This window comes from Mercenaria mercenaria, chromosome 7 (assembly GCF_021730395.1).
Source record: "Mercenaria mercenaria strain notata chromosome 7, MADL_Memer_1, whole genome shotgun sequence".
In the NCBI taxonomy this organism is placed as follows: Eukaryota; Metazoa; Mollusca; class Bivalvia; order Venerida; family Veneridae; genus Mercenaria; species Mercenaria mercenaria.
In genome coordinates, this window is record NC_069367.1 from 20,501,285 (window position 1) to 20,525,153 (window position 23,869).

Here is a 23,869-nt window from a genome sequence, read left to right on the forward strand (position 1 = left end):
TGTCAAGGGGATGAGGAGAGATGGTGCGCACAAGATTGTGTCTATGTATATAGTATAGTAACAAAAAAACAAAGTCCCATAACTCTGCAAATTTTTGTTCTAAAAGAACCTAACATGACCCATGCACAACTACTGTTGGTACTGATCACTTGTGTGAAGTTTCATTAAATTGTGTCAAGGGGATGAGGAGAGATGGTGCGCACAAGATTGTGTATATCTATACATATAGTAACAAAAAAAGAAAGTCCCATAACTCTGCAAATTTTTTTTCTAAAAGAAGTTTCATCAAATTCTGTCAAGGGGATAAGGAGAGATGGTGCACACAAGATTGCGTCTACGGACAGACGGCCAGACAGACAGACAACCTGAAATCAGTATACCCCCCCTTACAACTTTGTTGTCGGGGGGTACAAATATAGTTAACTCAGGTAAGTTATTCAAAAAAAGTCTTTTTGATGTTCTCACAAAGTCACCTTTAAAGTGAAATTAGTAGCAAACTGTGGTTAATCAAATTCTCTTTTAGTCTGATCATGACCTTGGGTATAATGGGCCCAGCCCCTAGACAATGTTTATGTTAAGTTACAGTAACATATAAGCAATAGTAACAAAGAAAACAAAGATTGCCGAAAAACTTTTACCAAGAAAGGTCACGTCGCTGCTGAAGCTGGGGCGAGTAGAATAGCCCCCCCTATTCTCTGACTAGTGGAGCTAAAATTAGTAAAAATCTCAGTATTCGTATTGTTTACCGGACCTCTAGTCTGCCCTGTACTAGATTAGACTACAGGTTATATTCCTAGCAGTTATCACAGTTTCCCATTTGGAAATATCAGAATCTGAAAGAACATCTTTCCTCTGACAATACCAAAGTTGCTCTTTAACATGTAAATTATTATAAACTTGTAACAGTCTCAGAAAAAATGTGCAGCCTCTTCTGCTTACCGTGCCAACGCTCTACCAATTGAGCTACTGAGGCCACTACACACCTTTCCTCTTATTGCGAGACATTGGCACTCCTGGCTAATGTCTGCTGCAGACTGTTAACTGAATTCAGATGCACACCCTAGCCAAACTGCTTCGCCCCGCATGGGCTCCAAGGGTGAACATCCTGGACGAGCCCCCAAAAATGTAACAGTCTTGCAAAGGAAGCAGCAAATGAAGCTGAGTCAATGGGCGAGTCAAATATCCCAACTACCTTACAAGATGAGTAACCTCTTCTGTTTACCGTGCCAACGCTCTACCAATTGAGCTACCGAGGCCGCTACACACCTTTCCTCTTATTGTGAGAAATTGGCACTCCTGAAAGTCTCTGCTTGAATTCGTATCAGGTTTTCTGGTAAATAAATGGTCTAAGCAAGACCTAATTCCATATCAGTCTTTAACCTTTGAGCATGGATTTAAATACAGTATATAAAAAATTGAACTATCCGAAGAACATTGCAGTTATTTGTTCAAAAAGTGATATCAGATTGCGTGCACTTTAGCTAAAATCAAAGAACATGTGATACTTATTATTCTAGAATAAAGTCTGTTTCACCTCTTTTTGCTTTGGATCTTGGGGATAAACATCTGGGGGTCCCAATCTAGCCTTTTTTAAAGGCCGCTTATCCTGGCTGGGAAAAGCGGCCATCTTGGATTATTTTGTTTTCGATAATCACAGTTAACACTTCTTACGATGCACCATTTCCTGAAAAAAAATGAACGAACAAAACGTCAAATAAAGAATAAAATTGACGTTTATATAGAAAATCTATTTGTGAGTCGGGTAAGGAAGCCTTTGTATCAAGAAATGTATGTAATTTTGAAAAGAAATCAACACGAACAACTTTTAAATCTCGAAATAATAACCCAGACTTTGGGTTGTGCCCAGGGTTCAGAAAGTTCACTGCCCTCGCCATAATTGGACTTCAGTGTGACGTGTTAAATGTGCGAATGCCGATGTTGCATAGTTTGATTTGGAATTCTTTATGTTATTGTTATTCAGTAATAGTTTATTGTGAAACATTTGAACAGATTTGCATGACATTCATTTTCTGTAGAGTAGACATTACCTGTGATAATTTGGCTTTAGAAGTGGCTAGCAGTGTTCGAAATTCACGGTAGTCCGACAGCCCGTGGCTACCAAATTTCAGCTCGGGCTACCGATTTTCCGCAGGTACAAGCCCGACCAGGCTACCGAATTTTCCTAATTTGTTTAAAAAATCATGCTAATTAAACGAGTACTGCGTCCAGACTGAGAAACGCTTATGGAATAATTGTTGGTTTTGCACTCTCACGTATTGACAATCAAACACAGTGTCAGAGACGTAACCACAGCGCTAATTGGCTGAATACAATCACCTCTAGCGTAACGGATAATTTGATTAGCTTTCATACTTCTCGCGAAATCTCACAAGTACCTGCAGTAGGCGGAGCTTAAATTATGCTATCAGTGTGTGTGTAAATGTGTATTCAGCACTCGTTATTAAATCTTGCAAATTGTCAACAGTCCTAGTTGCAGTAAGGCCATACCAAATTGATATGTCGTTCGTCGGAACTACCGCATCAATAATTTCATTCCCGAGAAAAAAAAATATAAATTACCCGCCCGCACGTACATAAAAATCTCCGAAAAATACTTTTTTTTTCGATTACGCGGTCCGGAATAATAACGGCAAAACAGGTTTTATCGCTGTTTTAATGCGTCAAAGTGATATTGATCGGATTTCATGCGTCCGTAATACATGTAGCTGATGATCCAAACTCAAAAAGTCAGGAATTATGGTGTTGTTCATCATTTGTTTTAGATCTGGAGTGTCTGTGCTAGTGCCACACATGGCCTTCGATGTGCCGGTAGGTAATGAAATAGGCACATTCTACTTTTGTTCAATACAGTGAAAAGAACGAAGCCCGACTTGTAAGACGTGCACGGGGATGCAGTTAAAAATATTTGGAAATATTGTTCAGATATAAAGTTTTCAAACCATTTGTTATCAGTTGTTTAATTAAGCATGTTAGATCAGAGCCCAAAGCTGATTCCAACTACTATCTTAAAAAAATATTTGTTCACAGATCCTGACCGACCTATCACATTGTCTCGGCCCAAATCTTTTTGAACGTAACTTCTTTAGTACAGCAGTCAGATATTCTATCAAAACGCATTTAGTCAATTTAAAAATTGTTTAGCTTTTCAAATAAGTAGTGTTGATATGAAAATAATTTCTAACAAAATCTGTCCTTTTGTAACCCCAGTTTTGCCTGTTTGTACACATGACGCCAGGATATATTTAAAATTGGCTGTAAATTGATTGAACGAAAGAAACTGAAAAAAACAGACTTCCCCAACTCTAAATTTCTAGTGCAGTCAAAGCACAACAAACAGCACTTTTAAGGGTGGGATCATTGGGATCATTCTTTGTCCGTCTGTTATTATTTTTGCCTGAAATGAATCTCTACCACAAAAGCTTAAGCTAGCCTGATCATGATCTGTTAAAACAATTATTCCAAAGAGATTCGAGCAATGTCGAAGCATCTGTATGCCCAACTCCGTTTGGTCTCACTGGTCAAGTGGTTTATTTACATGCCATGCCTTTTTGTTTCCATTACGTGTGTTAGAGATTCACCTGGAGGGGATTACTTTTATTTACACTGTCCCGTGTCTTTGGAACATTGTGGGGTAAGAGTGAGGTTGGGTGCGCACCATAAACCGGTTTAAGCTCCCCAGTGGTGTTTTTGCCACTGACCGTTCCAAGGCGGTGCCCCACTGTGTTCCTTTGTTTGTTCGTTTTGTCCTGATGTGTTGGCTTTGTGTTTGTGTGTGTGTTCCTTTGTTTGTTCGTTTTGTCCTAATGTGTTGGCTGTGTGTGTGTGCGCGTGTGTGTGTGTGTGTGGTGCACGTGTCTGCGTGCTGTGGGTTTCGTTTTGAGGAGGCTGCGTTTTTGGTGCGTTGCATTCCCTGTTTGATATTTGTCAATTGCTTGTAAAAGTTATGATTAGTTTTTATAAAGTAGCCGTTATTTTTTTAAAAAATATTTCATTCATAGCAGTGGCTAGGGGTACGGTAACTGGACCTCAAGGCCAGGAGTCTAGAGATCTGGTCTGGTTACCGGACGTCTAGACAACCAGTACAGAAAATTAAATATATATAATTTCAGAATGGTTGAAAAAAATTCCGGGCCCACGCTGTCATTTATCACTGGAACCATTTTACAAAAATTTAAAATTTCACTATTCCAGACATCCCAACTTTTTCTGAATGCCAAGTGTGAGTTTTTGCCTCCAAAGTGGGAGATTTTATACCGCGGTAATTATGTTCATGATAACGAAGCTTTTAACAAATCTAATGATAATATAAACTTATTTGCCCTTATAAAATCACTAGTCTTAAAAAAATTCACTTGTCTATATCTTATTATTCATGCATTTTTAATGTTTTGGAACAATAATACATGAAGCCTTCTGTGCAAAATTAAATAGTTATGGCACTTTAAGCACTATGTCTAAATGCAAAACTGTGACACATTAATCAACACCTGGCTTTGTTAAATCATGTAATAAACGATAATCAGCACGGGAAGAATAAGGTGCGAAAATATCTGAAAGCTGTTGTTTACAGACTCGTCAGTAGTGATACAGTATCAGATAGGCGCAAAGAAGTGGATTATTTCATAATTTTGGTGTTGTTTTTTTTTGTTGTTTATGTTGTTTTGTTGTTGTTTTTTTTTCATCGGGAGATTGAGACTTCTGATCGGGGTGATCGGGTTTTACAACCAGAATCGGGAGAAACCCGATCGGATCGGGAGAGTTGGGATGTCTGCTATTCATTAGGTGACCTCCATGGCCAAGTGGTCAAAGTCACTGACTTCAAATTACTTACCCCTCGCTCATTTGGGTTTAACCCCCATGTTGGGCGAAAAAATCTTCATGTGCGGAAGTCATCCAGCTGGCTAATGGAAGGTTGTGGTTCTAACCCCAGGTGCCAGCCTGTGTTGAAATCTTTGGTGTGGCGTTATACCTACATGTAACAAAAATAAAAATTCTATTCATTAGTTCTAAATTGTAACCTCTGGAATTTGAATGGTTCTTGTGGTTAAAAAAATCCTCCTCAATCTGGGATAGTCAAAAGTCGATACTGTAACACAGCCAGCATTGACAGGTTGTGTAAAGTAAATGTGTAATATGAACATTTTGACTCATGGATTACAATTTGCAAAATTCCTCGGAGTAGCGTTCCATTGCTCCAACCAGCTGTTTGTACATTTTCTCTATAATTTTATAATGAACTTCTACAGCATGTCATGTGCATAGAACAATTGAAAAGCCATGAATGACCTGAGATACAGGGTATAAGTTTAGCCCCAGCATTATTGACTTTTCTGGCTTGGTGTACAATTTAGACAGCGATTCTGTTTTGTAATTGAGAGATAGTAACACCATTGGATTAAAGTTTTTTATTAGAAGAAGAAGTAAAATGATTTGTACAAATCTATACTATTAATGTACCCTCAAAAGGATCAAAATGTTCAACATTAATATAACATAGAGATTAGTAATGATAGTAATGAAGAACTTTGCAATGCATGACTAGATGGTGTGACAGTATGTGCACAAGTTATGCTACAGTAGGATTTACCATTTATTTCAGCTGTTTGTTGATACTATCTTAGAAATCAATAGACTGTGGTGAGGAAGTTGCAGTTGATAGGAAATTAATGATTAATTTATGTAAACGTGGTAAAAGTTATCTTACTCAACAATGGATTTTGTTTGTCAATAAATTCTGCATTTCTCAAAGAAGATTTTACAAAGAAATAGTAGTATTCAGTATTTTAGATGTTTCTTTTTTATATATACACTACTGACTAGTCTAGCTTACATTATAGCCCTACTTATTTTGGTACACACACATTAATGCTACCAGGTCATGTATGTTTTATAGGTAAATGGAAATATTTTAATGAATGACCTTGAAAGAGCAGCCTGGTGCTTTTAGTTGGAAAGTTGATCAGGAAGTGTTGCAGAGATGCGACTTGTGCGGAGGGAGAGCGTGGAGGAGCCGCAGGAGGGTACAGAGGAATATAAACATGCCATTAAATCTGTGATAAAGTGCCAGATACAATCATTGGTAAAAAATTTAGAAATTTCTTGTTGAAAATAACAAGTACGTAATTATGAAATTATGAGAATGATGAATAATTAACTTTCTTTTTAAGAAATTTTAAACTTTTATACCCTGACATAATTGATTATTTATTCCAGTTGACTTGAGAGTCGTTGTCAGAAGTTTGGGCATTTATAACTGAGACTGCTTACACAGACTTTGTTGAAATTTTATGTATTGACAGTATTTAAAGTTAGCATTAATGACTGCTGAATAATGTTTCAGGTACCAAACAATTAGTGATGAAGTCTAATGTAGCCTTATTGAAATTTCTGTATTGCAGTTACAGAAGTTAGCTGTTGAGATTGGTGAAGAGACCATTGTGATCAGTACAAATACTACAGCAGGAACATACAGCCAGTTTGGTTCATTCATGGGGCAGGAATACCTCGAAGAGAAAGATGGCTTTGTGCAGTCTATTGGTTTTGGCTTTAGTGCATTCTGTGCAGGTTGGTACTTTGGATCTATCGGTCCAACATCCTGAATCAAGAAAGTCGTAATATCTAGAGACAGATTTTATATTGTTTTAACAGACACTTTGAAGCTACATGGTATCACAGATAGAAAGTTACTGCAAATTGAATATTTACTTTTCTTAAGTCTGAGTTTGGGATTTAAGTTTATAGATATATGCAGACACTGCTTTTTCGGATTTAAGTTTATAGATATATGCAGACACTGCTTTTTATACGCCCGTTTGAAAAACGGGACGTATTATGGGAACGCCCCTGGCGGGCGGGCGGGCGGCGTCCACATACTTTGTCCGGAGCATATCTTCTACATGCATGAAGGGATTTTGATGAAACTTGGCACAGTTGTTCACCATCATGAGACGGAGTGTCATGCGCAAAAACCAGGTCCCTAGGTATAAGGTCAAGGTCACACTTAGAGGTCAAAGGTCAAATTCAAGAATGACTTTGTCCGGGGCATATCTTCTTCATGCATAGAGGGATTTTGATGAAAGTTGGCACAATTGTTCATCATCATGAGACGGAGTGTCATGCGCAAGAACCAGGTCCCTAGGTCTAAGGTCAAGGTCACACTTAGAGGTCAAAGGATACAAGAAAGAAAACTTTGTCCAGAGCATATCTTCTTCATGCATAGAGGGATTTTGATGAAAGTTGGCACAATTGTTCATCATCATGAGACAGAGTGTCATTCGTAAGAACCAAGTCCCTAGGTCTAAGGTCAAGGTCACACTTAGAGGTCAAAGGATACAAGAATGAAAACCTTGTCCGGAGCATTTCTTCTTCATGCATAGAGGGATTTTGATATAACTTTGCACAAATGTTCACCACCACGAGGCGGAGTGTCCTGCGCAAGAACCAGGTCCCTAGGTCAAAGGTCAAGGTCACACTTAGAGGCCAAAGGTCAAATACAAGAATGACTTTGTCCGAAGCATTTCTTCTTCATGAGTTTTTTTGTGGACTTAGAAAAACAAATGACTTACAATGATTACTAAACAACCACAAAATTAAAATTCCATTTGCAAATACAGGTGCTAGAGTAAAGAAATTTGCTGTGACGGGCGTATATTGTGACATTCTGGCACTCTTGTTCGGATTTAAGTTTATAGATATTGATATATGCAGACACTGCTTTTTCGGATTTAAGTTTATAGATATATGCAGACACTGCTTTTTCGGATTTAAGTTTATAGATACATGCAGACACTGCTTTTTCGGGTTTTCTGTTGAGTAGCGCTTGAGGTCTCTGACCAAGGTAACAGTCCATAAGTCCCAGATGGACTGGAGGGGTGCTTTCTTCATCTGTGAAAATGGAATGTTGCTGTATGACCTTCACTGTGCATGTACGTTTAAATACAACAAAACATATAAATATGACAAAACATAATTATATATTTACATTCCAGAGAAACAGAATCTTGGTCAGGTCAGAGATTTGAATAATTACAGTATTGGTACAGAGGAAATCCATTCTGGTTTGTATTATATAACTTTTGTTGATATCTGATATACAAACTCACCCATGCTATTTCAGGCCTATGACTTTATGGTATCTGTGCATGCTGAGACCAGTATTTAGTTACAATATAGGTAGAATATATATATATTCATGTCACCAGAATGTCCCAAAATTAAAAAAGATAAAATGTAAGGGTAGATTTCCTTGAAGCACAGAGCACAGCCATAGAGCCATGCATCACAAAGTAGGCCAACAACAAAAACAAGCTGTAACTGAAAAATATTGTAGATGGGTTGCTTCAAAAATCCAACAATAAGTACATTATAAATATATGCAAAATACAGAAAAATGGGGAAGGGGTGGTAAAAATCTTACTATACTGCTTTATGTTGGATATGTTGTAAATATTTCCCATGAAAGTTATTAATATCCAAGGTTTTTTGAGGACTACTTTGTGTGAAATAAAGACCAAAATGTTGTGAAAATTTAACCTTGACTTTTTTTTATTGAATCTCAGGCCTGTCTATTTGTGGTAGAAATACCACTGTCTGTTAAAATGGAGTATGTGGGTTTTAGATTACTTATGTCTGTGGTGTGTTCTCAGTTGACAGTTTTGCTAGAGGGCAGTGTACCTGAATGTCAGTTGTTTACATATAAACTGTCATAATTTATTCATAAAGTGAAAGTAATTTCAGTTAATATGGAAATATTTATTAAATTCCATTAATAATCCGCATGTTTTTGCTGATACAGTTTTAATTTGTACATGAATGTTTGATATTTATAAAGCTGTAGGTTTTTTTATTTATAGAACTTTCCTTAATGAGAGTAGTTGGTCAGATTTAGATCACTTCGGAAATTTTGATAACCAGATACATGTATTATAAAGCCGCAGAGGTCGTTGTCATAAAACTTACCTGAATTAAACATATGTGACCAAGTAGTAAAAAAAATCTCTATTGGAAATACACAGCCCTCATGATTGACTGTTGTCTAGACCCCTGCCAGATTAAAAACTGGTAATGAAAGAAACTATTTGTTTGGTGTTAAAAATGTTTATTGCTCTACCAAGCTATCTGTCCACACATGATATGTCTGTCTGTCATGGCCTTCTCCCACAACTGAAAATTGGAGGTTGTCACATGATCTTACCTGTGTTTCAGTTTAAACTGTAAAACAAAATTAGTAGGGTTACTATTTTTTTGTCAGAGATGGTTGAGAAGTTCAGGTCCTTTTCTTCGGTTTTACAAGTTGTGAGTTTAAGTTAATCTACTTATATATTAATTAATTTCTTAATTTCTAGATACAGTCAGAAATACCTTGCCAGCCCCAAGAAAGAAATCACCAAGAAAACGACCTTTGACCCCAAATTATGAGTCACCTCCGAACAAGAGGAAGCAGAATCAGTATTCAGCTGAGACAGGTTCTAGTCAGATATTCATCAAAACTCCATACCAGTACCAGCCAACTCAGAGTACCAGTCCTGGTAAGGGAGGCTGTTCTAGTCAAATAGAGGGAAATCATTCTAGTCAGTTTTCAGATAGAAATGCTAGTCAGTATGCGACAGAAGGAAATAAGATATATGTTTCAAATATACCATTTATTAAGTCAGAACCAGTAGATGATTATACGCCAATGACAGCTGATTACAGACAAGTCACCACCAATGGCAGTTCTCCAGACAGCATGTTGTCACATGACACAGATATTTCTCCAGTTGAGGATTCTGCCAAGAACAGTATTGCAAACAGACCAACTTCTCTGATTCCGTTAGCTAATATTTTTAAGAGATATGGTACAAAGTCAGTTAAAAATGAGCACATCAATACACCAGAGTCCATCCCGGAGATCCAAGACAAGGAAGATGACTTGCCATCAGAGAGTAGCATTCTGAGATCCTTGTATGACCAACCCTTGTATGGAATGGAAGATAACAGCAGCAGTACAAATGATTTTGAAAATACAAGTCAAGTGGCTATTAACTTACCATCAAATTTAAGTGAAAATATAGAACAGTTTCCATCCACTACAGAAAACCTTGTGCTCTCAGGCTATTATGATGCAGAAAATTATCCTGCCTATCGACACAATAAAAAGCATCCAGCCAACAGCAGCACAAAGAAATCCAAGAGTAAAGAGAAAACAAGTACTGGAAATAAATCTGCTACTAATCCAAGCTATGTGGACACTTTGGTGAGTCCTGGAGGTTCTGACCTGAAGATGAGAATGTTTGAATCTGGTGGTAGACTGGTCTATGCCTGTGATGTTTGCAAGAGAGAGTTATCCCACTTGACAAGTTACAGACGTCATATGAAGCTTCATACAATGGATCGTCCACACAAATGCCCTGTCTGTTCTAAGGGATTTATACGCAAGTACCATTGTATAGATCATCTCAACAAACATCACAAGGGTGTAGAATTTGATCATGATACACTGACTTTACGTGGAAACTCGAAGGGCTTAAATGAGTCTACTGCATATTCGGAATCTCTCAGCATTTCACCAGGGGAGTATAATTACACCTTGGATCAGTCCATTGAAGAGACTGACCAATCAATGAACACCAGCATTGACCAGTCAGCTTCTAACATGCTTTCAGAGCTCGCTAGATCTGCTCAGAAGGCTCAGTTTCTTAACCAATCAGAAGCAGGGACTGTCATTACATCAGCTTCTGAGTCAGTAGGTACCAACCAGTCAGAAGCAGGGACTGTCATTACATCAGCTTCCGAGTCAGTAGGTACCAACCAATCAGAAGAGGAGAAATTCAACAACATCCAATCAGAGGCAATAGATTCAAAAACACCAGAATCAGAGAATAGCAGGAAAGAGAATGAAAATCCAGATGATGTGAAGATCACAGAAGAGAATGGGTCAGAATCTATAGAAAACCAGCCAATCAAAAGCTCCCTTGCAAAACCAGAAAGTAGCTCATTGGCTAGAAAGTATGAGGTAACAGAAGGGATTAAAGCTATTGTTGCTCATTTGAAATCTTCATCTAAGAAGAAGAAAATGATTACAGACAGTGAAATTTCATCAGACACACTGAAGACAACAAATGAAGAAGTTTGAAAGTGTTACTCTGTAGTGTTTTGAGTATTGTCCATGACAGTGTTAAATTGTGTTAATGGAGTGTGTTGATGTTTTTTTTTTTGCAAATTGCAAGAGAATTAAAGCATTAGAAATCCTTTATTATGTGGGAGCTTTTAAGTAATGTGTAGTTTATGTGTATATATAAAGGTTTACGTAGGGAAAAATGTTGTTACAGCAGACAGCGTTATTAATCTGAGAAAAGTCGTGTGATGTGATCATGTGATGTCATACTATTCAGCTATTTTATAATACAGCATTATTGTAATGGTGGTTATATTTTATATGTGTTCATTGATGTGATGTTTTAAACGTAGATGATTTCTCTTAACATATATGAGTGTGTTAACATATGTTTTTTTTTGTTATTGTTTTTTTTAAAAGAAAATTTGAATATTTTCCTACAAATGCACTAATAATACTTATGTTTCGATAGTTTTTATCATGGCCTTACTGGATATGTAGTATTTATTACATTATGAGGTAGTTTTTATTTAAACATTTGTCAAAACATTTCTGTGTCTGTTGATTGGTATATCTATGTGTTCAATCAATTTCTTTTTTGTATGAAGGTGCCCTGCTACCTTATAAGTGAATACTTTATCTGGTGCTTTAATGTCTTGTACTACCTCACTATAGATATGTAGGGTGTACTTTCCTTAAACACATTTATATGTAACATAAATTTATGATGATATTGGTAGAGGCAGTCCTAGAATGAAATATTACTGGGAATAAAAGTCAGTTTTTACAATTTCATGGAATTTTTGGTAATGAGACTTCTACTGCATTGAATTTTTTACATGTATTTTAAGTGCTTCAGAAAGATCGGTGCTGTCTTGTGAATTGTCATTTTTTTAAAAATCTTTCTCAATATACTAACATCTGTCAGATGTTAGTATATTGATTTTAAAGTATTGTTATTTTAATGAAGGTTCTTTTGAGTTGGATAGCAATTAAATTTATATCTTTCTAGGAATGCTTTTCTAGTTTTGAACATGATAATATCAAAAATATGAGCTACGTTCTGCTACCAAGGGTCTTTTCCTAAAGTTGACGCTATGTAAACCATTTTTATACCAGCATATCCTATATTATGTAATATAATGTTTTTCAGAATAGTAAGTCTTTAAAGCACACGTATTATTATTTTGCCACTTTTCGACTGAATTAATTTCCCCAAATCTATGTATTCTTTAGTCCATGTAATCAGTTGTTTTCTTTTGTTTGTTATCAGGCAATTCTGAATTGTAAATTTTGAGATTGTATAATATTGAATTAATTATATTGTGAATATATCTTGTTGGGTGTAAATACACACACAAAAAAAAATCAAAAATAGAATTATACTCCCTATATTGATAATTTTAAATATGTTTATGTATGTTTATGATAATTGTCAAATATGTCTTAAGTACAAAAAAGTACATCATTTTCCAATTATTTGAAATATTCAAGCTTTCTAACAGAGCATTTATTTTCAAACTTTCATTGCATCATTTGACTTTTATTTGGCAAAACTTTGCAAAAGAGATTTCAGGAACAAGATTTCTCAAATTGGCTCATCTTGTAAATCCATTTCTGCTGAAGTTTACCCATGATCAGAATTTCCTCTTAATAAATAGCAACTATTAGACGGTCAACTCTACCACCAAGCCATAAATTTGTCTAATGTTGAGGTTACTCTACTTAGACACTGTCTCCATAATCATCAACATTTGAAGTCTGAAGCTGGAACTTAAGAATGACAAATTTCAGATTGACATAACATTTATATAGCAAATTTATATTATGGTAATTGTGGTCAGCCAGCTGTATCTACAAAAAAAAACACACTCATGCAAAGTATTGTGACAATCTGTGCTAATTTAACAATGACAGAGCAAAAGGAAAATTTACCCTTCCTTAAGGTAGTTCTGCACGTTTGATAAACCGGAAGAAATGGAATGTCATTTTATATGGATAAAATAGAATAAAGTCTGGACTCAGCATAATTATGGTAACAAAGTCATTTTATGAATTAATGGCAACCCTTTTGTAACTTAATTAAATGGCAACATTTCTATCTTTCTAAAGATAGCATATGAAAGTTTGACATGTTAAATAATTTTGAATAGTGTCTTAAAATTAGCTTGAAATGTGCCAATTTCTTTTTTCATGGGCAAAGCACATTGACCTATACGTTTAAATTCACCATATTATAGACCATATGTTTATCTACCACTGTGAGAAGTTTGTAGAAAAATTTTTATTCCTGGAAATGTCATCAAAATTGTGATTTTCCCATTGACTTCCATTATGAAAATTTGTGTGAGGTCCAAATTTTTCAGTCTAGCAAAAAAAATAAGCACACGACCCTATCATTTCATTTGCTGAAGTTTTGAAAAATCAGGGTTTAATAAGATTCTTCTTTGTGAAAAAAAAAATTAATCTGAAATGAGCAGAACTACCTTAAATCAAAGTGTAAAGTTTCAGACTTAAAGCGTTGATGAATATAGGCCCTGGTATACATGATACAAATTGGTTTAAACCTCTATAAATTCATGCGGTTAAAACTTCTTTTATTACACTTCATTACTAATGAAACTTGGTACATCTGTTTAATGATAGGAACTATTATAAGGCAAAGTTTGAACATGGAAGTCAGAAAACGAAAACGTGAAACAATTTTTGAAGTCTGAAGTCCAAATTTTACATTTAAAGCATTGATGAATACAGACCAAGAAAAACATAAAACATGCAATTCTCTTTGAAAAGTCAAAAATGCGTCCCAAGTCGAGTAAGTCGCCATATGACCTATAATTGTGTCGGTGTGACTTTAAACCCAACAATAATGGAACAGAAAAACCAAGGAGATTACATTTTTTGCAAGATAGTCAAACAGGATTCTTTATTTCTATATGCTGTGCCTTTAAAAGGTCAAACAGAGCTATCTGTGTAAAGATAGGAAAAGATTTAGTTAGGTAGTTACACGAGTTACTAGTCACAATAATTATTTTATAATACTCGTAGTATTGTTACGACGAAAGTCGGAGGGATATAGTTTTGGCGTCGTCCTTCCGTCCGTCTTTCCGTCCGTCCGTCCTTCCTTCCGTCTTTCCGTCCGTCCGTCCGTCCGGAGCCATATCTAGGAAATGGTTGGGAATATTTATTTAAAACTTCATATACATGTTCACCACAATGAGTTCTTGCGGCCCGTCAAGTTTCAGTCAGATTGCCCAAGTAACACCAGAGTTATGGCCCTTAGAAGTTTCTAGTGTTAACTATATAGGGTACTATAAATATGGCAATTTCTGCATCATAACTTTTGATATATTTGACCTAGAACTATGAAACTTAAACAGAATTTAGATCACCATAATGTGGTTGTGTACACACAATTTCATTTGGATTTATTTGTAAATGAAGAGTTATTGCCCTTTAATTGTATAAAAATCCACATATTTGTACATAACAAACTTACCGTTTGGTACAATTTCATTAAATTTCTTTCATTCTTTTCCATGAACATTTATTGTAAACATGTGAAGTTGTTTACCCACACCTGGTACACCCCTTACCTTGATCACACACCTCCCCCCTTATCCCCTGACCCCTCCCCCCCCCCCCCCCCCCAAAAAAAAAAAAAATTCATTCCTTATTTTAGATTTTTCAAACAAACTTCATATACATGTTCACCACTATGAGGTTATGGGGCCCATCAAGTTTCAGACAGATTGCCCAAGTAACACCAGAGTTATGGCCCTTAGAAGTTTCTAGTGTTAACTATATAGGGTACTATAGATCTATAGATATGCCAATTTCTGCATCATAACTTTTGACATATTTGACCTAGAACTATGAAACTTTAACAGAATTTAGAGCACTATAATGTGGTTGTGCACAGACAATTTGTAAGGATTTCTTTTGTAACTTCAGAGTTATTGCCCTTTAATTGTCTAAAAATCCACATATTTGTACATTACAAACAATCATTTGGCAGAATTTTATTAAATTTCTTTCATTCTTTTCTGTGAACATTTATTATAAACATGTGAAGTTGTGCACCCACACCTGGTCACCCACTTGCCTTGGTTACACCCCCACTCCCCCCCCCCCCAAATTTTTTTTTTTTTTTTCATTTCTTATTTTAGATTTTTTTCAAACCTTCTAAGTTGTACCATTCCCCCACCTCACTTCCCCATCCAGTCATGCCCACCACTGATCATGCATCCTCTGCCCCCCACCCCCACTCCAACTTCCCCCCTTTACCTTTTTTTTTTTTAATTTTTAATTTTCAATCAATATTTATAATCAACATGTGAAATTTTGTTTCCTCTCCCATTCCCCTGCACCCCCACCCCCTAAAAAAATAAATATATACATATATCTAATATAGATATATATATTTCCATTCCTTTTTTTTTTTTTTTTTTAAATGTTCAAACCTTCAACATGTTAAGTTTTGACTGCACAAACCTTGCCCTCAGCCTTTTCAAGATATCTTACCTGTGTTCTCTTAAGGACATCTGATCTTTTAAGTTCAAATGTACATGTAAAACAGCAACACCTGGTGCCAAACCACTCAAAGACAATATTTCATTCCAGTTAAACTTCAAGCTCACATTTCAATTAACTGCATTTAATTTTAAAAGCTAAGCTTATTACAGTAAGCATATCCCATTCAAAATAAATTCTTAAGTCAGGATCAAAGTATCATACTTTATTATGTACTCTTTAATTAAACATTTGTTTTCTGTTAAATTGATTTTGACTAATGAAATTATTTGCTTCTTATTAACATCCTTAACTTTTTGCCGGATATATCTTTTTGCCATTCCTCACCACAAACCCTTTCGGCGGGGGATACCAATTCATCGAATTTGCTTGTTATATCTACTTTTCAGTGCAAAGAGAAAGCTAGTCAGTTTTGTTTTACTTTATTTTTGAAAGTTCAATAATTACATGTATATATTTATGTTGGCTTGTATCTAGCCTTTCATACTCTAGTCAGAGGTAGAATTATACTACCCCTATATGGCCAATTTTGTTTGTGTTTACATAATAGCAATGAAATTTACATCATAGCAATAAGTGAAAAGGGAGCTGTAGAAATCTGGTATAATATATCATGTATAAGTGCTAAATGAGTTAGGCATAGAGAGGCTGAGATTTAGTGTTTTTACCTGTACATTAAAGTAGAAATGATTTATTGATTGACTTTATACTTACCAGATGAGATACTAGTATATGTGGGCTATATTGGAGTCATGCATGTCCATAGGTCCATCTGTCTGTTTGTTGTAGCCAGTCCATATTTTCATAACTGCTGGAAAGATGTAGATAAAATTAGCAACAAATTAAAATAATCAAGATAATGTTTATAATGCACAACCCAGATTAATGCTTCCAAGTTAAGGTCACATTTGGAGGTCAAAGATCAAATAGCGTTACTTGTAGTATTCTAAAGTGCTAGGAAGATTTTTATATAGATAGCATCAGTTGTAAACCTCACAATATGCAGAGCAAACAACCCTGGTCACTGCTTCCAAGGTCACTCTTAGTGCTCAAAGATGAAATAGCTTAGTTTCATATCATAATCTAGGTCAGAGTGTCCAAGGTCAAGGTCACTCTTAACAGTCAAAGGTCAAATAGTTTAACCTTTTCTTTGTCATCATATCATTTGAAGCATTTAAAGATTTTCATGAAATTAGCATAAATTGTTTTTCTCATCAAGATGACTTGCACAGCACATGATCCCATTCACTAGGTTCAAATTCAAGGTTGCACCTGGAGGTCAAAGATCAAATGGCTTTAATTTAAGTGTACTTGGTATCTTTCTATGCATTGGAAGGTTTTTCATAAAACTATCATGAAGTTCAAAGTTTATGATCACAACATTTAATTTCTTTGTATCAAAGTGGCATCATGGGGTATTAATCGTCTTTAGTGATAGCTCTAGTCTAATACAAAGTAACAGAACTTATGAAATAGAACACTCAGACAAAGTAGTAAATTCAAACTGTTGTCAAATTGTATTCAACCTTGATTGGAGGACTATAGTGTTATATTTTGAGGAATGTCATTTCTTTAAATGACTTGGTGTTATTGCAGCTTGATGCCTTTATTATCTTGCTGAATATTTTTCTTTTTTTTTATAATGTAAGCCTTTTTGTCAAGTTTTTACTGTAAGTGTATACAGATATTGTCCTAACATAATTTTGTGTCTTTTGAAAACTGTTAATTTTTTTTGTAGAAAACTGATTGTTGTGTTAATACATACTGCCTAAAGTACTAGGTTGCCAGGGAGCATAACTGATTATCCTATATGGCTGTAGTGGAATTGTGTATCTAGATTTTAAAAAAAATTGGTAGGAATGTTCTTGAAGGAGCTTTTTCCATGTTTGTTTAGATTATTCAGAATTGTGCAAAAAGCATTGCCACCACTGTGTGCGGTCTTTTTCTTTATAACGTTATCTGTTTATTGTCTGAACTTTGAAAGATCTTCATATAGGCAATGGCTGGCCCAATTTTAGAATAATTACACAGACATGTTCCTTGGTTGACCATGTTGTATGAGTATTCAAATCACCAATTGGTAAAAAGATGTCTGCCAAAGCTAAAAATAGAATATCTTTAAAAAAAATTTGGTAAACTGATGGTCCCATTTTGAAATAATTTCATAGAAATTTGTGACCCTCTATCAAAACTGTTAAAATTGTTTTGAGTCGTTAAAAAATCCACAGGAGCTAAAAAGAAAAATCTTTAAACCACATCATCTGAGAAGCTACTCAGATTGTATTGTAAAAGAATTTCATAGAAAATTTTCCTGACTGACTGACTCTCCACCAAGCTTGATAAGTTACTTTGATTTGTGGCAAAAAACATGTCTGCAAGAGGGTGTGGTTACTTTCCCTACATGTTTATAGTATAAACTTCAAAAATCTTCTAGTCAAAAGCTGCTTTACATATCAAAAAAAAAAAAAAAAAAAGAGTAAATCACCAAAATGTTCCTGCCAAAATTGTTCTTGTGACTTTTTATATGCATGTATATAGTCTCATCAAAAACCACTTAGCCTTCACAGATATATTCCTTGGGTGACCCTCTACCATCTTGATTTGTCAGAAAGTATGGTCCCAATGCAGCAAAATCTGTATGCCAGCTGTCAGGTATTACTAACAAAGTTTTATTGGATTATTCTTTCCATAGTTTTTACCAGTTTCAGCTGTGAAACTTGGTTCAACAACCTAAGGACGATAGTGGCCCTCTTATTTGATTTCAGGTATGTTTGCAGTGTGATTAAGTACATGTGTACCATGATTAGGGACATGTGTACCAAGGATTGTTTTATGTTGTATCATTTTATCAAATTTTGTTCATTTTCTTTCTCATTTATTGTTAATTGTCGTCAAGAAGGATTGGTTATATTCTTGAATTATTGTTAAATCAACTCTGGGATTAACATGTTAGACAACTCGCAAAGACAGATGTAGTGGGTAATTAAAGCTGCAAGCCTCAGATTTTTGTCAAATTTTTGGAAGTTTAAAAAGAGATTTCATTTGGTTAGTAGTTATAAAAAGAAATTTTAAAGTGATTCCTGACATTTGAAGAAAAACACCTTATTTATGAAGACTGATACATCTCCCAATGCTAAATTAGCTTGTAAAGGGATATTGTGCCCAGTGTTGAAGTTCTGCTGTACAGATTTTCATTGTATTGTTTTCTATATAGTCTACTTTTTGCATGTATAATTGGGATCTTTGGTCATGTTATGTAAATCACAAATTTAATCAAATCAAATTTTGTACATAGTGCAGTTGAAACTGAATTATTTATTGTATAATGGAGATGTTTATGTTAATTTTTATCTACAGGGTATTACTTTGTACAGAAAAATTTACATGTTTGGTTATGCTTACCATATATACTGTTTGTTGTGCTACAGTCACTTGTTTTATATGTTATTATGTAAAAGAAGTGTACATACTTGCACATAAGATACTAACCTACCTTTGGCACCATGCTAGCTTAGTAAAATGGGCATTGCAATACAAATGCAGAGAAATTCCTCCAAGGGAGGGGCAGTTACTTCATCTTACTGTCTCATTGAAGGGAAGTGATCTTGATCATTTTTGTCGAGCCTGCTTGCGGAAGCGAAGACATAGTTGTCCAAATGGCTGTACGGTGTATGTGCATGCATGCGTGCATCCGGATTTGTTTGTCCGGACCATAACTTTGACATGCATGGAGCAATCTTGTTTATATTTGGCATGAATGTAAAACCTCAGTGAGACGGAGTGTCATGCGCAAAACCCAGGTTCCTATCTCAAAGGTCAAGGTCACACTTAGAGGTCAAAGGTCAAATTCAATATTGACTTTGTCCGGAGCATTTCTTCTTCATGCATGGAGGGATTTTGATGTAACTTGGCACAATTGTTCATGATCATGAGATGGAGTGTCATGAGCAATAATCAGGTCCCTAGGTCTAAGGTCAAGGTCACACTTAGAGGTCAAAGGATACAAGAATGACAACTTTGTCCGGAGCATTTCTTCTTCATGCATAGAGGGATTTTGATATAACTTGGCACAATTGTTCACCATCATGAGACGGAGTGACATTCGCAAAAATCTAGAATTACTTCCCTTTGTTGTTACTATAAATAGCTTATATTGTAACTTTTTCATTACTGGTCATAGGGAAAAATCAAGACCACTTTTCTGTAGTACAACATGCATATTACATCCAATTTTGAGGTGTATTTTGACCTATCTCTACTGGTAAGGATTTTTGTGTGGACTTACAATTTTTTTTATTTTTTTTTTAACATTTACTTCCCTTTGTTGTTACTACAAATAACTTATATTGTAACTTTTTGCAATCTTTTTTTATTTGGCATAAATCTTTGCCTCAATGAGACAGAGTGTCGTGTGCAACTCCCAGTCCTTTTGACAGCTGACGGGCTCAACATGTTGACCGTGGGCATCATTTTCTTCCTGACTTATAACAAGTTACTGAAATCAACTCTGTTGAAAAGTAGCAATAAAATCCAAACAAAGCTAAACTGATCTATCTGTATGTAACTAATAAACTGTCTATAATTATGTAAGTTTAGTTCACTGTGAAATCATTTATATCCATTGGTGACTTTATTTTGTAGTTACCTAATTTCATGAAATCAGATGCCAATAAATAAAATTTGTCTTTTTTTATTGCAAATTAATTTCTGTTAGTCCCAAGTACATGTAGCTTATGTAGCTTAAAACATGGAATTTCATGCCCAGGAAAAAATGTTTTTATAGTATACAGATTACTTTGCTTAGTATGTATATGTTAATGTCTCACAACAAATATCTCTATCTTAGACAAAAGCTAATGAAGGTTGCAGAGTTTTGATTATAATTCTGTATCAGGGTCATAAATCTTTAGTTTTATTTATTGGATTAAATTTTCTCTTTTGTTTGAGGCGAGGTTCCTTTCATTTGGAAAACATTCGCTTTTGAATTAGAAAATGAAGCTAGAGGACTGACTGTGGCACAGGAGAGCTTGTCTGTTCTAAGATATTAGTATTGTAAATAAGAATCTTGTAAAGTTTTTCTATAATTTATAGTCTAATGTATATGAAATATACTACACCTGTAAAATACGGGATATCTTCCTAGTCATTTATCACTTTGAAACCCAGTATTTCTTGTTAACACTCATTCTACTCTGTAACAGTATAAGGGAGACTATTTAAAATTTTTACATATTCATTGTATAGTAAATAGAGGCAATCTAGTCGGACAGATTTTATGTTAAAATACTCTTGTTTTACTTACAAAGTGATGGCAATAGTTAGCATGAGTTGATATTTATTCACTCATGTTAAAATCTAGTCATTAGAAAGAGTATATCAGAGCAAATACTCATTTTCTTGTTCAGTTGTATGAGATTAGAATAGACCTATCATAAATATTGCCCTTTGTTTTCCTTATTTTTGAGCTTTGAGGAATTCTTTTTATTGTTGATATTTTTCCACCTTAGATGTTATAATTGGAATGCACTTCCTTAAAATAATGTGCATAATAGGAAATGATAGATTAAAAAGGATGTGGTTACTAAATATGGTACACCCTCCTTCACAGTGTACATCTTTGCTATTTCTGTTTTAAGGATATAGAGTATTTATTTAAACACCAAATATACTTCAGTTTTACTGCAATGTGAATAAACAACCTATATTGAGTATTTTGATGCATTTTAAATGACATAGAATTTTGTACTGACTGAAGTTAGGTAATTTGTTAATTTAAAACTTTTATTTTAAAGGAGCAGTAGACAACATTTGCATTACATATGACAATAAAGTTTTAAGGTACTTGCCTCCACATTCATGTCCAGATTTTTGACATAGAGTAAACATTTTTATTTCATTGATTGAGAACATTGCATTTCAATGAGACTAGGGCAATATTTCTTAGCACTGAAAAAAGGACTTAGTGTACTTTGTAGCATATAGTAAAATGCTCGTATTAATCATATTCATATTTATAGTTTGTTTTTTTCATACACACTACAGGTATATTTCTGAATTTAAAACATCTGATGTTTTATGTTCCTCTGGAGGAGAGTCCCTTTAATACTATATTGTTTGTTATACCCCAACAAAACGAAGTTTGGGTGGGGGTATAAACCGTATATAGGAATGAGCTTGTTGGTCGGTCTGTCGGTTGGTCTGTCGGTCCTTTGGTTTTCATGGTTTCTGGATGATAACTCATGAAAGGCTTGACTGATTTAAATAATTTTTGGTACACAGGTGTAACATCAGAAAATACAGGTCAGATTCGACTTTGGGGTTAGTAGGTCAAAGGTCAAGGTCACAGTGACTCGAAACAGTTAAACGATTTCTGGATGATAACTAGAGAACGCTTGGGTCTAAGATCATATTTTTTTGTACACAGGTGTAACATGATAAAATACAGGTCAAATTTAACTTTGGAGTCAGTCAGTCAAAGGTCAAGGTCACAGTTACCCTGAATAGTAAAACGGTTTCTGGATGATAACTTGAGAACGCTTGGGCCTAGGATCATAAATTTTGGTACACAGGTGTAACATCATGAAATACAGGTCAAGTTCGACATTGAGGTCAGTAGGTCAAAGATCAAGGTCACAGTGACTCTGAACAGTTAAATGGTTTCTGGATGATAACTTGAGAACGCTTGGGCCTAGGATCATGAAAATCGATAGGGAGGTTGGTTATGACCAGCAGATGACCCCTTATAATTTTAAGTCAGTAGGTCACAGGTCAAGGTCACAGTGACCTGGAACATTTTAAACGTTATTCAGACAATAACTTCAGAACACTTTGGACTAAGATCACGGAACTTAATAGGGAGGTTGGTCATGACCAGCAGATGACCCCTATTTATTTTCAGTTCCAAAGGTCAAAGGTCAGAGTGACTGGAACATTTAAACCTTTTCCGGACAATAACTTGAGAAGGTTGATCATGACCAGCAGATGACCTGTATTGATTTTGAGGTCAGTAGGTCAAAGGTCAAGCAAGTTCAGCTTTGACATTGGCTTAGGTCTGTGACAAGACCATATTGTGGGGGTATAATTCGTCACTCCTGTGACAACTCTAGTTTCTCATGAAAATATCAAAATATTTCAAATCTTCAAACACTTGAACATTTGAAGGTATGTAACATCAGTCATCACAGTATATAAGTTTTAGACATGTACACATATTGGATTGAAAATCAAAATGATTAGTAGTTACGTTTGTCATAGTTGTTTGTGAAATTAAATGCGAGATTTCTGCTGGTAATACAGTGCTTAACAGATTGAGTCATACTCATTTCTTGTATAAATTATTATCAATATACATGTACATACATTAAGCAGTAAATTAAATCAATATTGTATTATTACTCACGCAGGGTAACACTGTTACTTCCTTTAAATAGATACTTCAGTTATACATTTTTTCGATACATGATGCCAGCTTTGCAAAATGGTGGAAAATTAATAATCAATATTTTGACATGCAGCCAAATGTTATATATTTTTAGTATGTTGCTTTTTTTTGAAAAGCAGAAATTCAGTTGTACTTTTTTGTGCCCCCACAGATAGTGACACAAGTTTATATTCCTACAAAGTTGTGCCCCTTTATGTAAGTATTAATTTTTGGTTAAGATTTTGTATGTAAGTTGATATCTCAGTAGCCACTTGTTGAATTTGATAGAAACTTAACATACCTGTTCAATGTGATGATCTAACATGCATTGTGCAGGTGTCTTTGCTCTACCAGTATATCACATTTTTAGCTCACCTGTCACATAGTGACAAGGTGAGCTTTTGTGATCACCCTTCTTCCGTCGTCAGTCCGTGCATCAACAATTTCTTGTCTGCATGATAGTGGTTTCATTTATGATTTTATTTTAACCAAACTTGCACACAACTTGTATCACCATAAGATCACGGTTCCTTTCTTGAACTGGCCAGATCCCATTATGGGTTCCAGAGTTATGGCCCCTGAAAGGGCCAAAATAAGCTATTTTGAACTTGTCTGCACAATAGCAGCTTTATTTATGATTTGATTTTTACCAAATTGGCATACACTTGTTACACCATAAGACTTGGTTACCGTTCTTGAATGGCCAGATTCCATTATGTGTTCCAGAGTTATGGCCTTGAAGGGCCAGTATTAGCTATTTTGACGTCTGCACAATTGCAGCTTCATTTATGATTTTATCT

The 23,869-nt window shown here is 35.1% G+C and overlaps 2 protein-coding genes across 2 annotated transcripts in view; one reads left to right on the plus strand and one right to left on the minus strand.

The window, feature by feature from the left end:
* Positions 1 to 1,670, minus strand: part of LOC123556014 (mediator of RNA polymerase II transcription subunit 12-like protein) — a 64,381-nt gene extending 62,711 nt beyond the window's left edge. Inside the window, exon 1 of the mRNA XM_053547730.1 lies at positions 1,535 to 1,670. Within this exon, the coding sequence (XP_053403705.1) occupies positions 1,535 to 1,627 (93 nt within the window). The 5' untranslated portion in view covers positions 1,628 to 1,670. The remainder of the gene's footprint in view (positions 1 to 1,534) is intronic.
* Positions 1,667 to 14,166, plus strand: LOC123554784 (zinc finger E-box-binding homeobox 1-like). The gene is made up of 5 exons (XM_045345132.2): positions 1,667 to 1,762; positions 5,915 to 6,100; positions 6,420 to 6,585; positions 8,010 to 8,078; positions 9,366 to 14,166. Exons 2-5 carry the CDS (start codon positions 5,999 to 6,001, stop codon positions 11,132 to 11,134), a joined length of 2,106 nt encoding a protein of 701 aa, XP_045201067.2. The 5' UTR covers positions 1,667 to 1,762; positions 5,915 to 5,998; the 3' UTR covers positions 11,135 to 14,166.
* Positions 14,167 to 23,869: the final 9,703 nt, after the last annotated feature.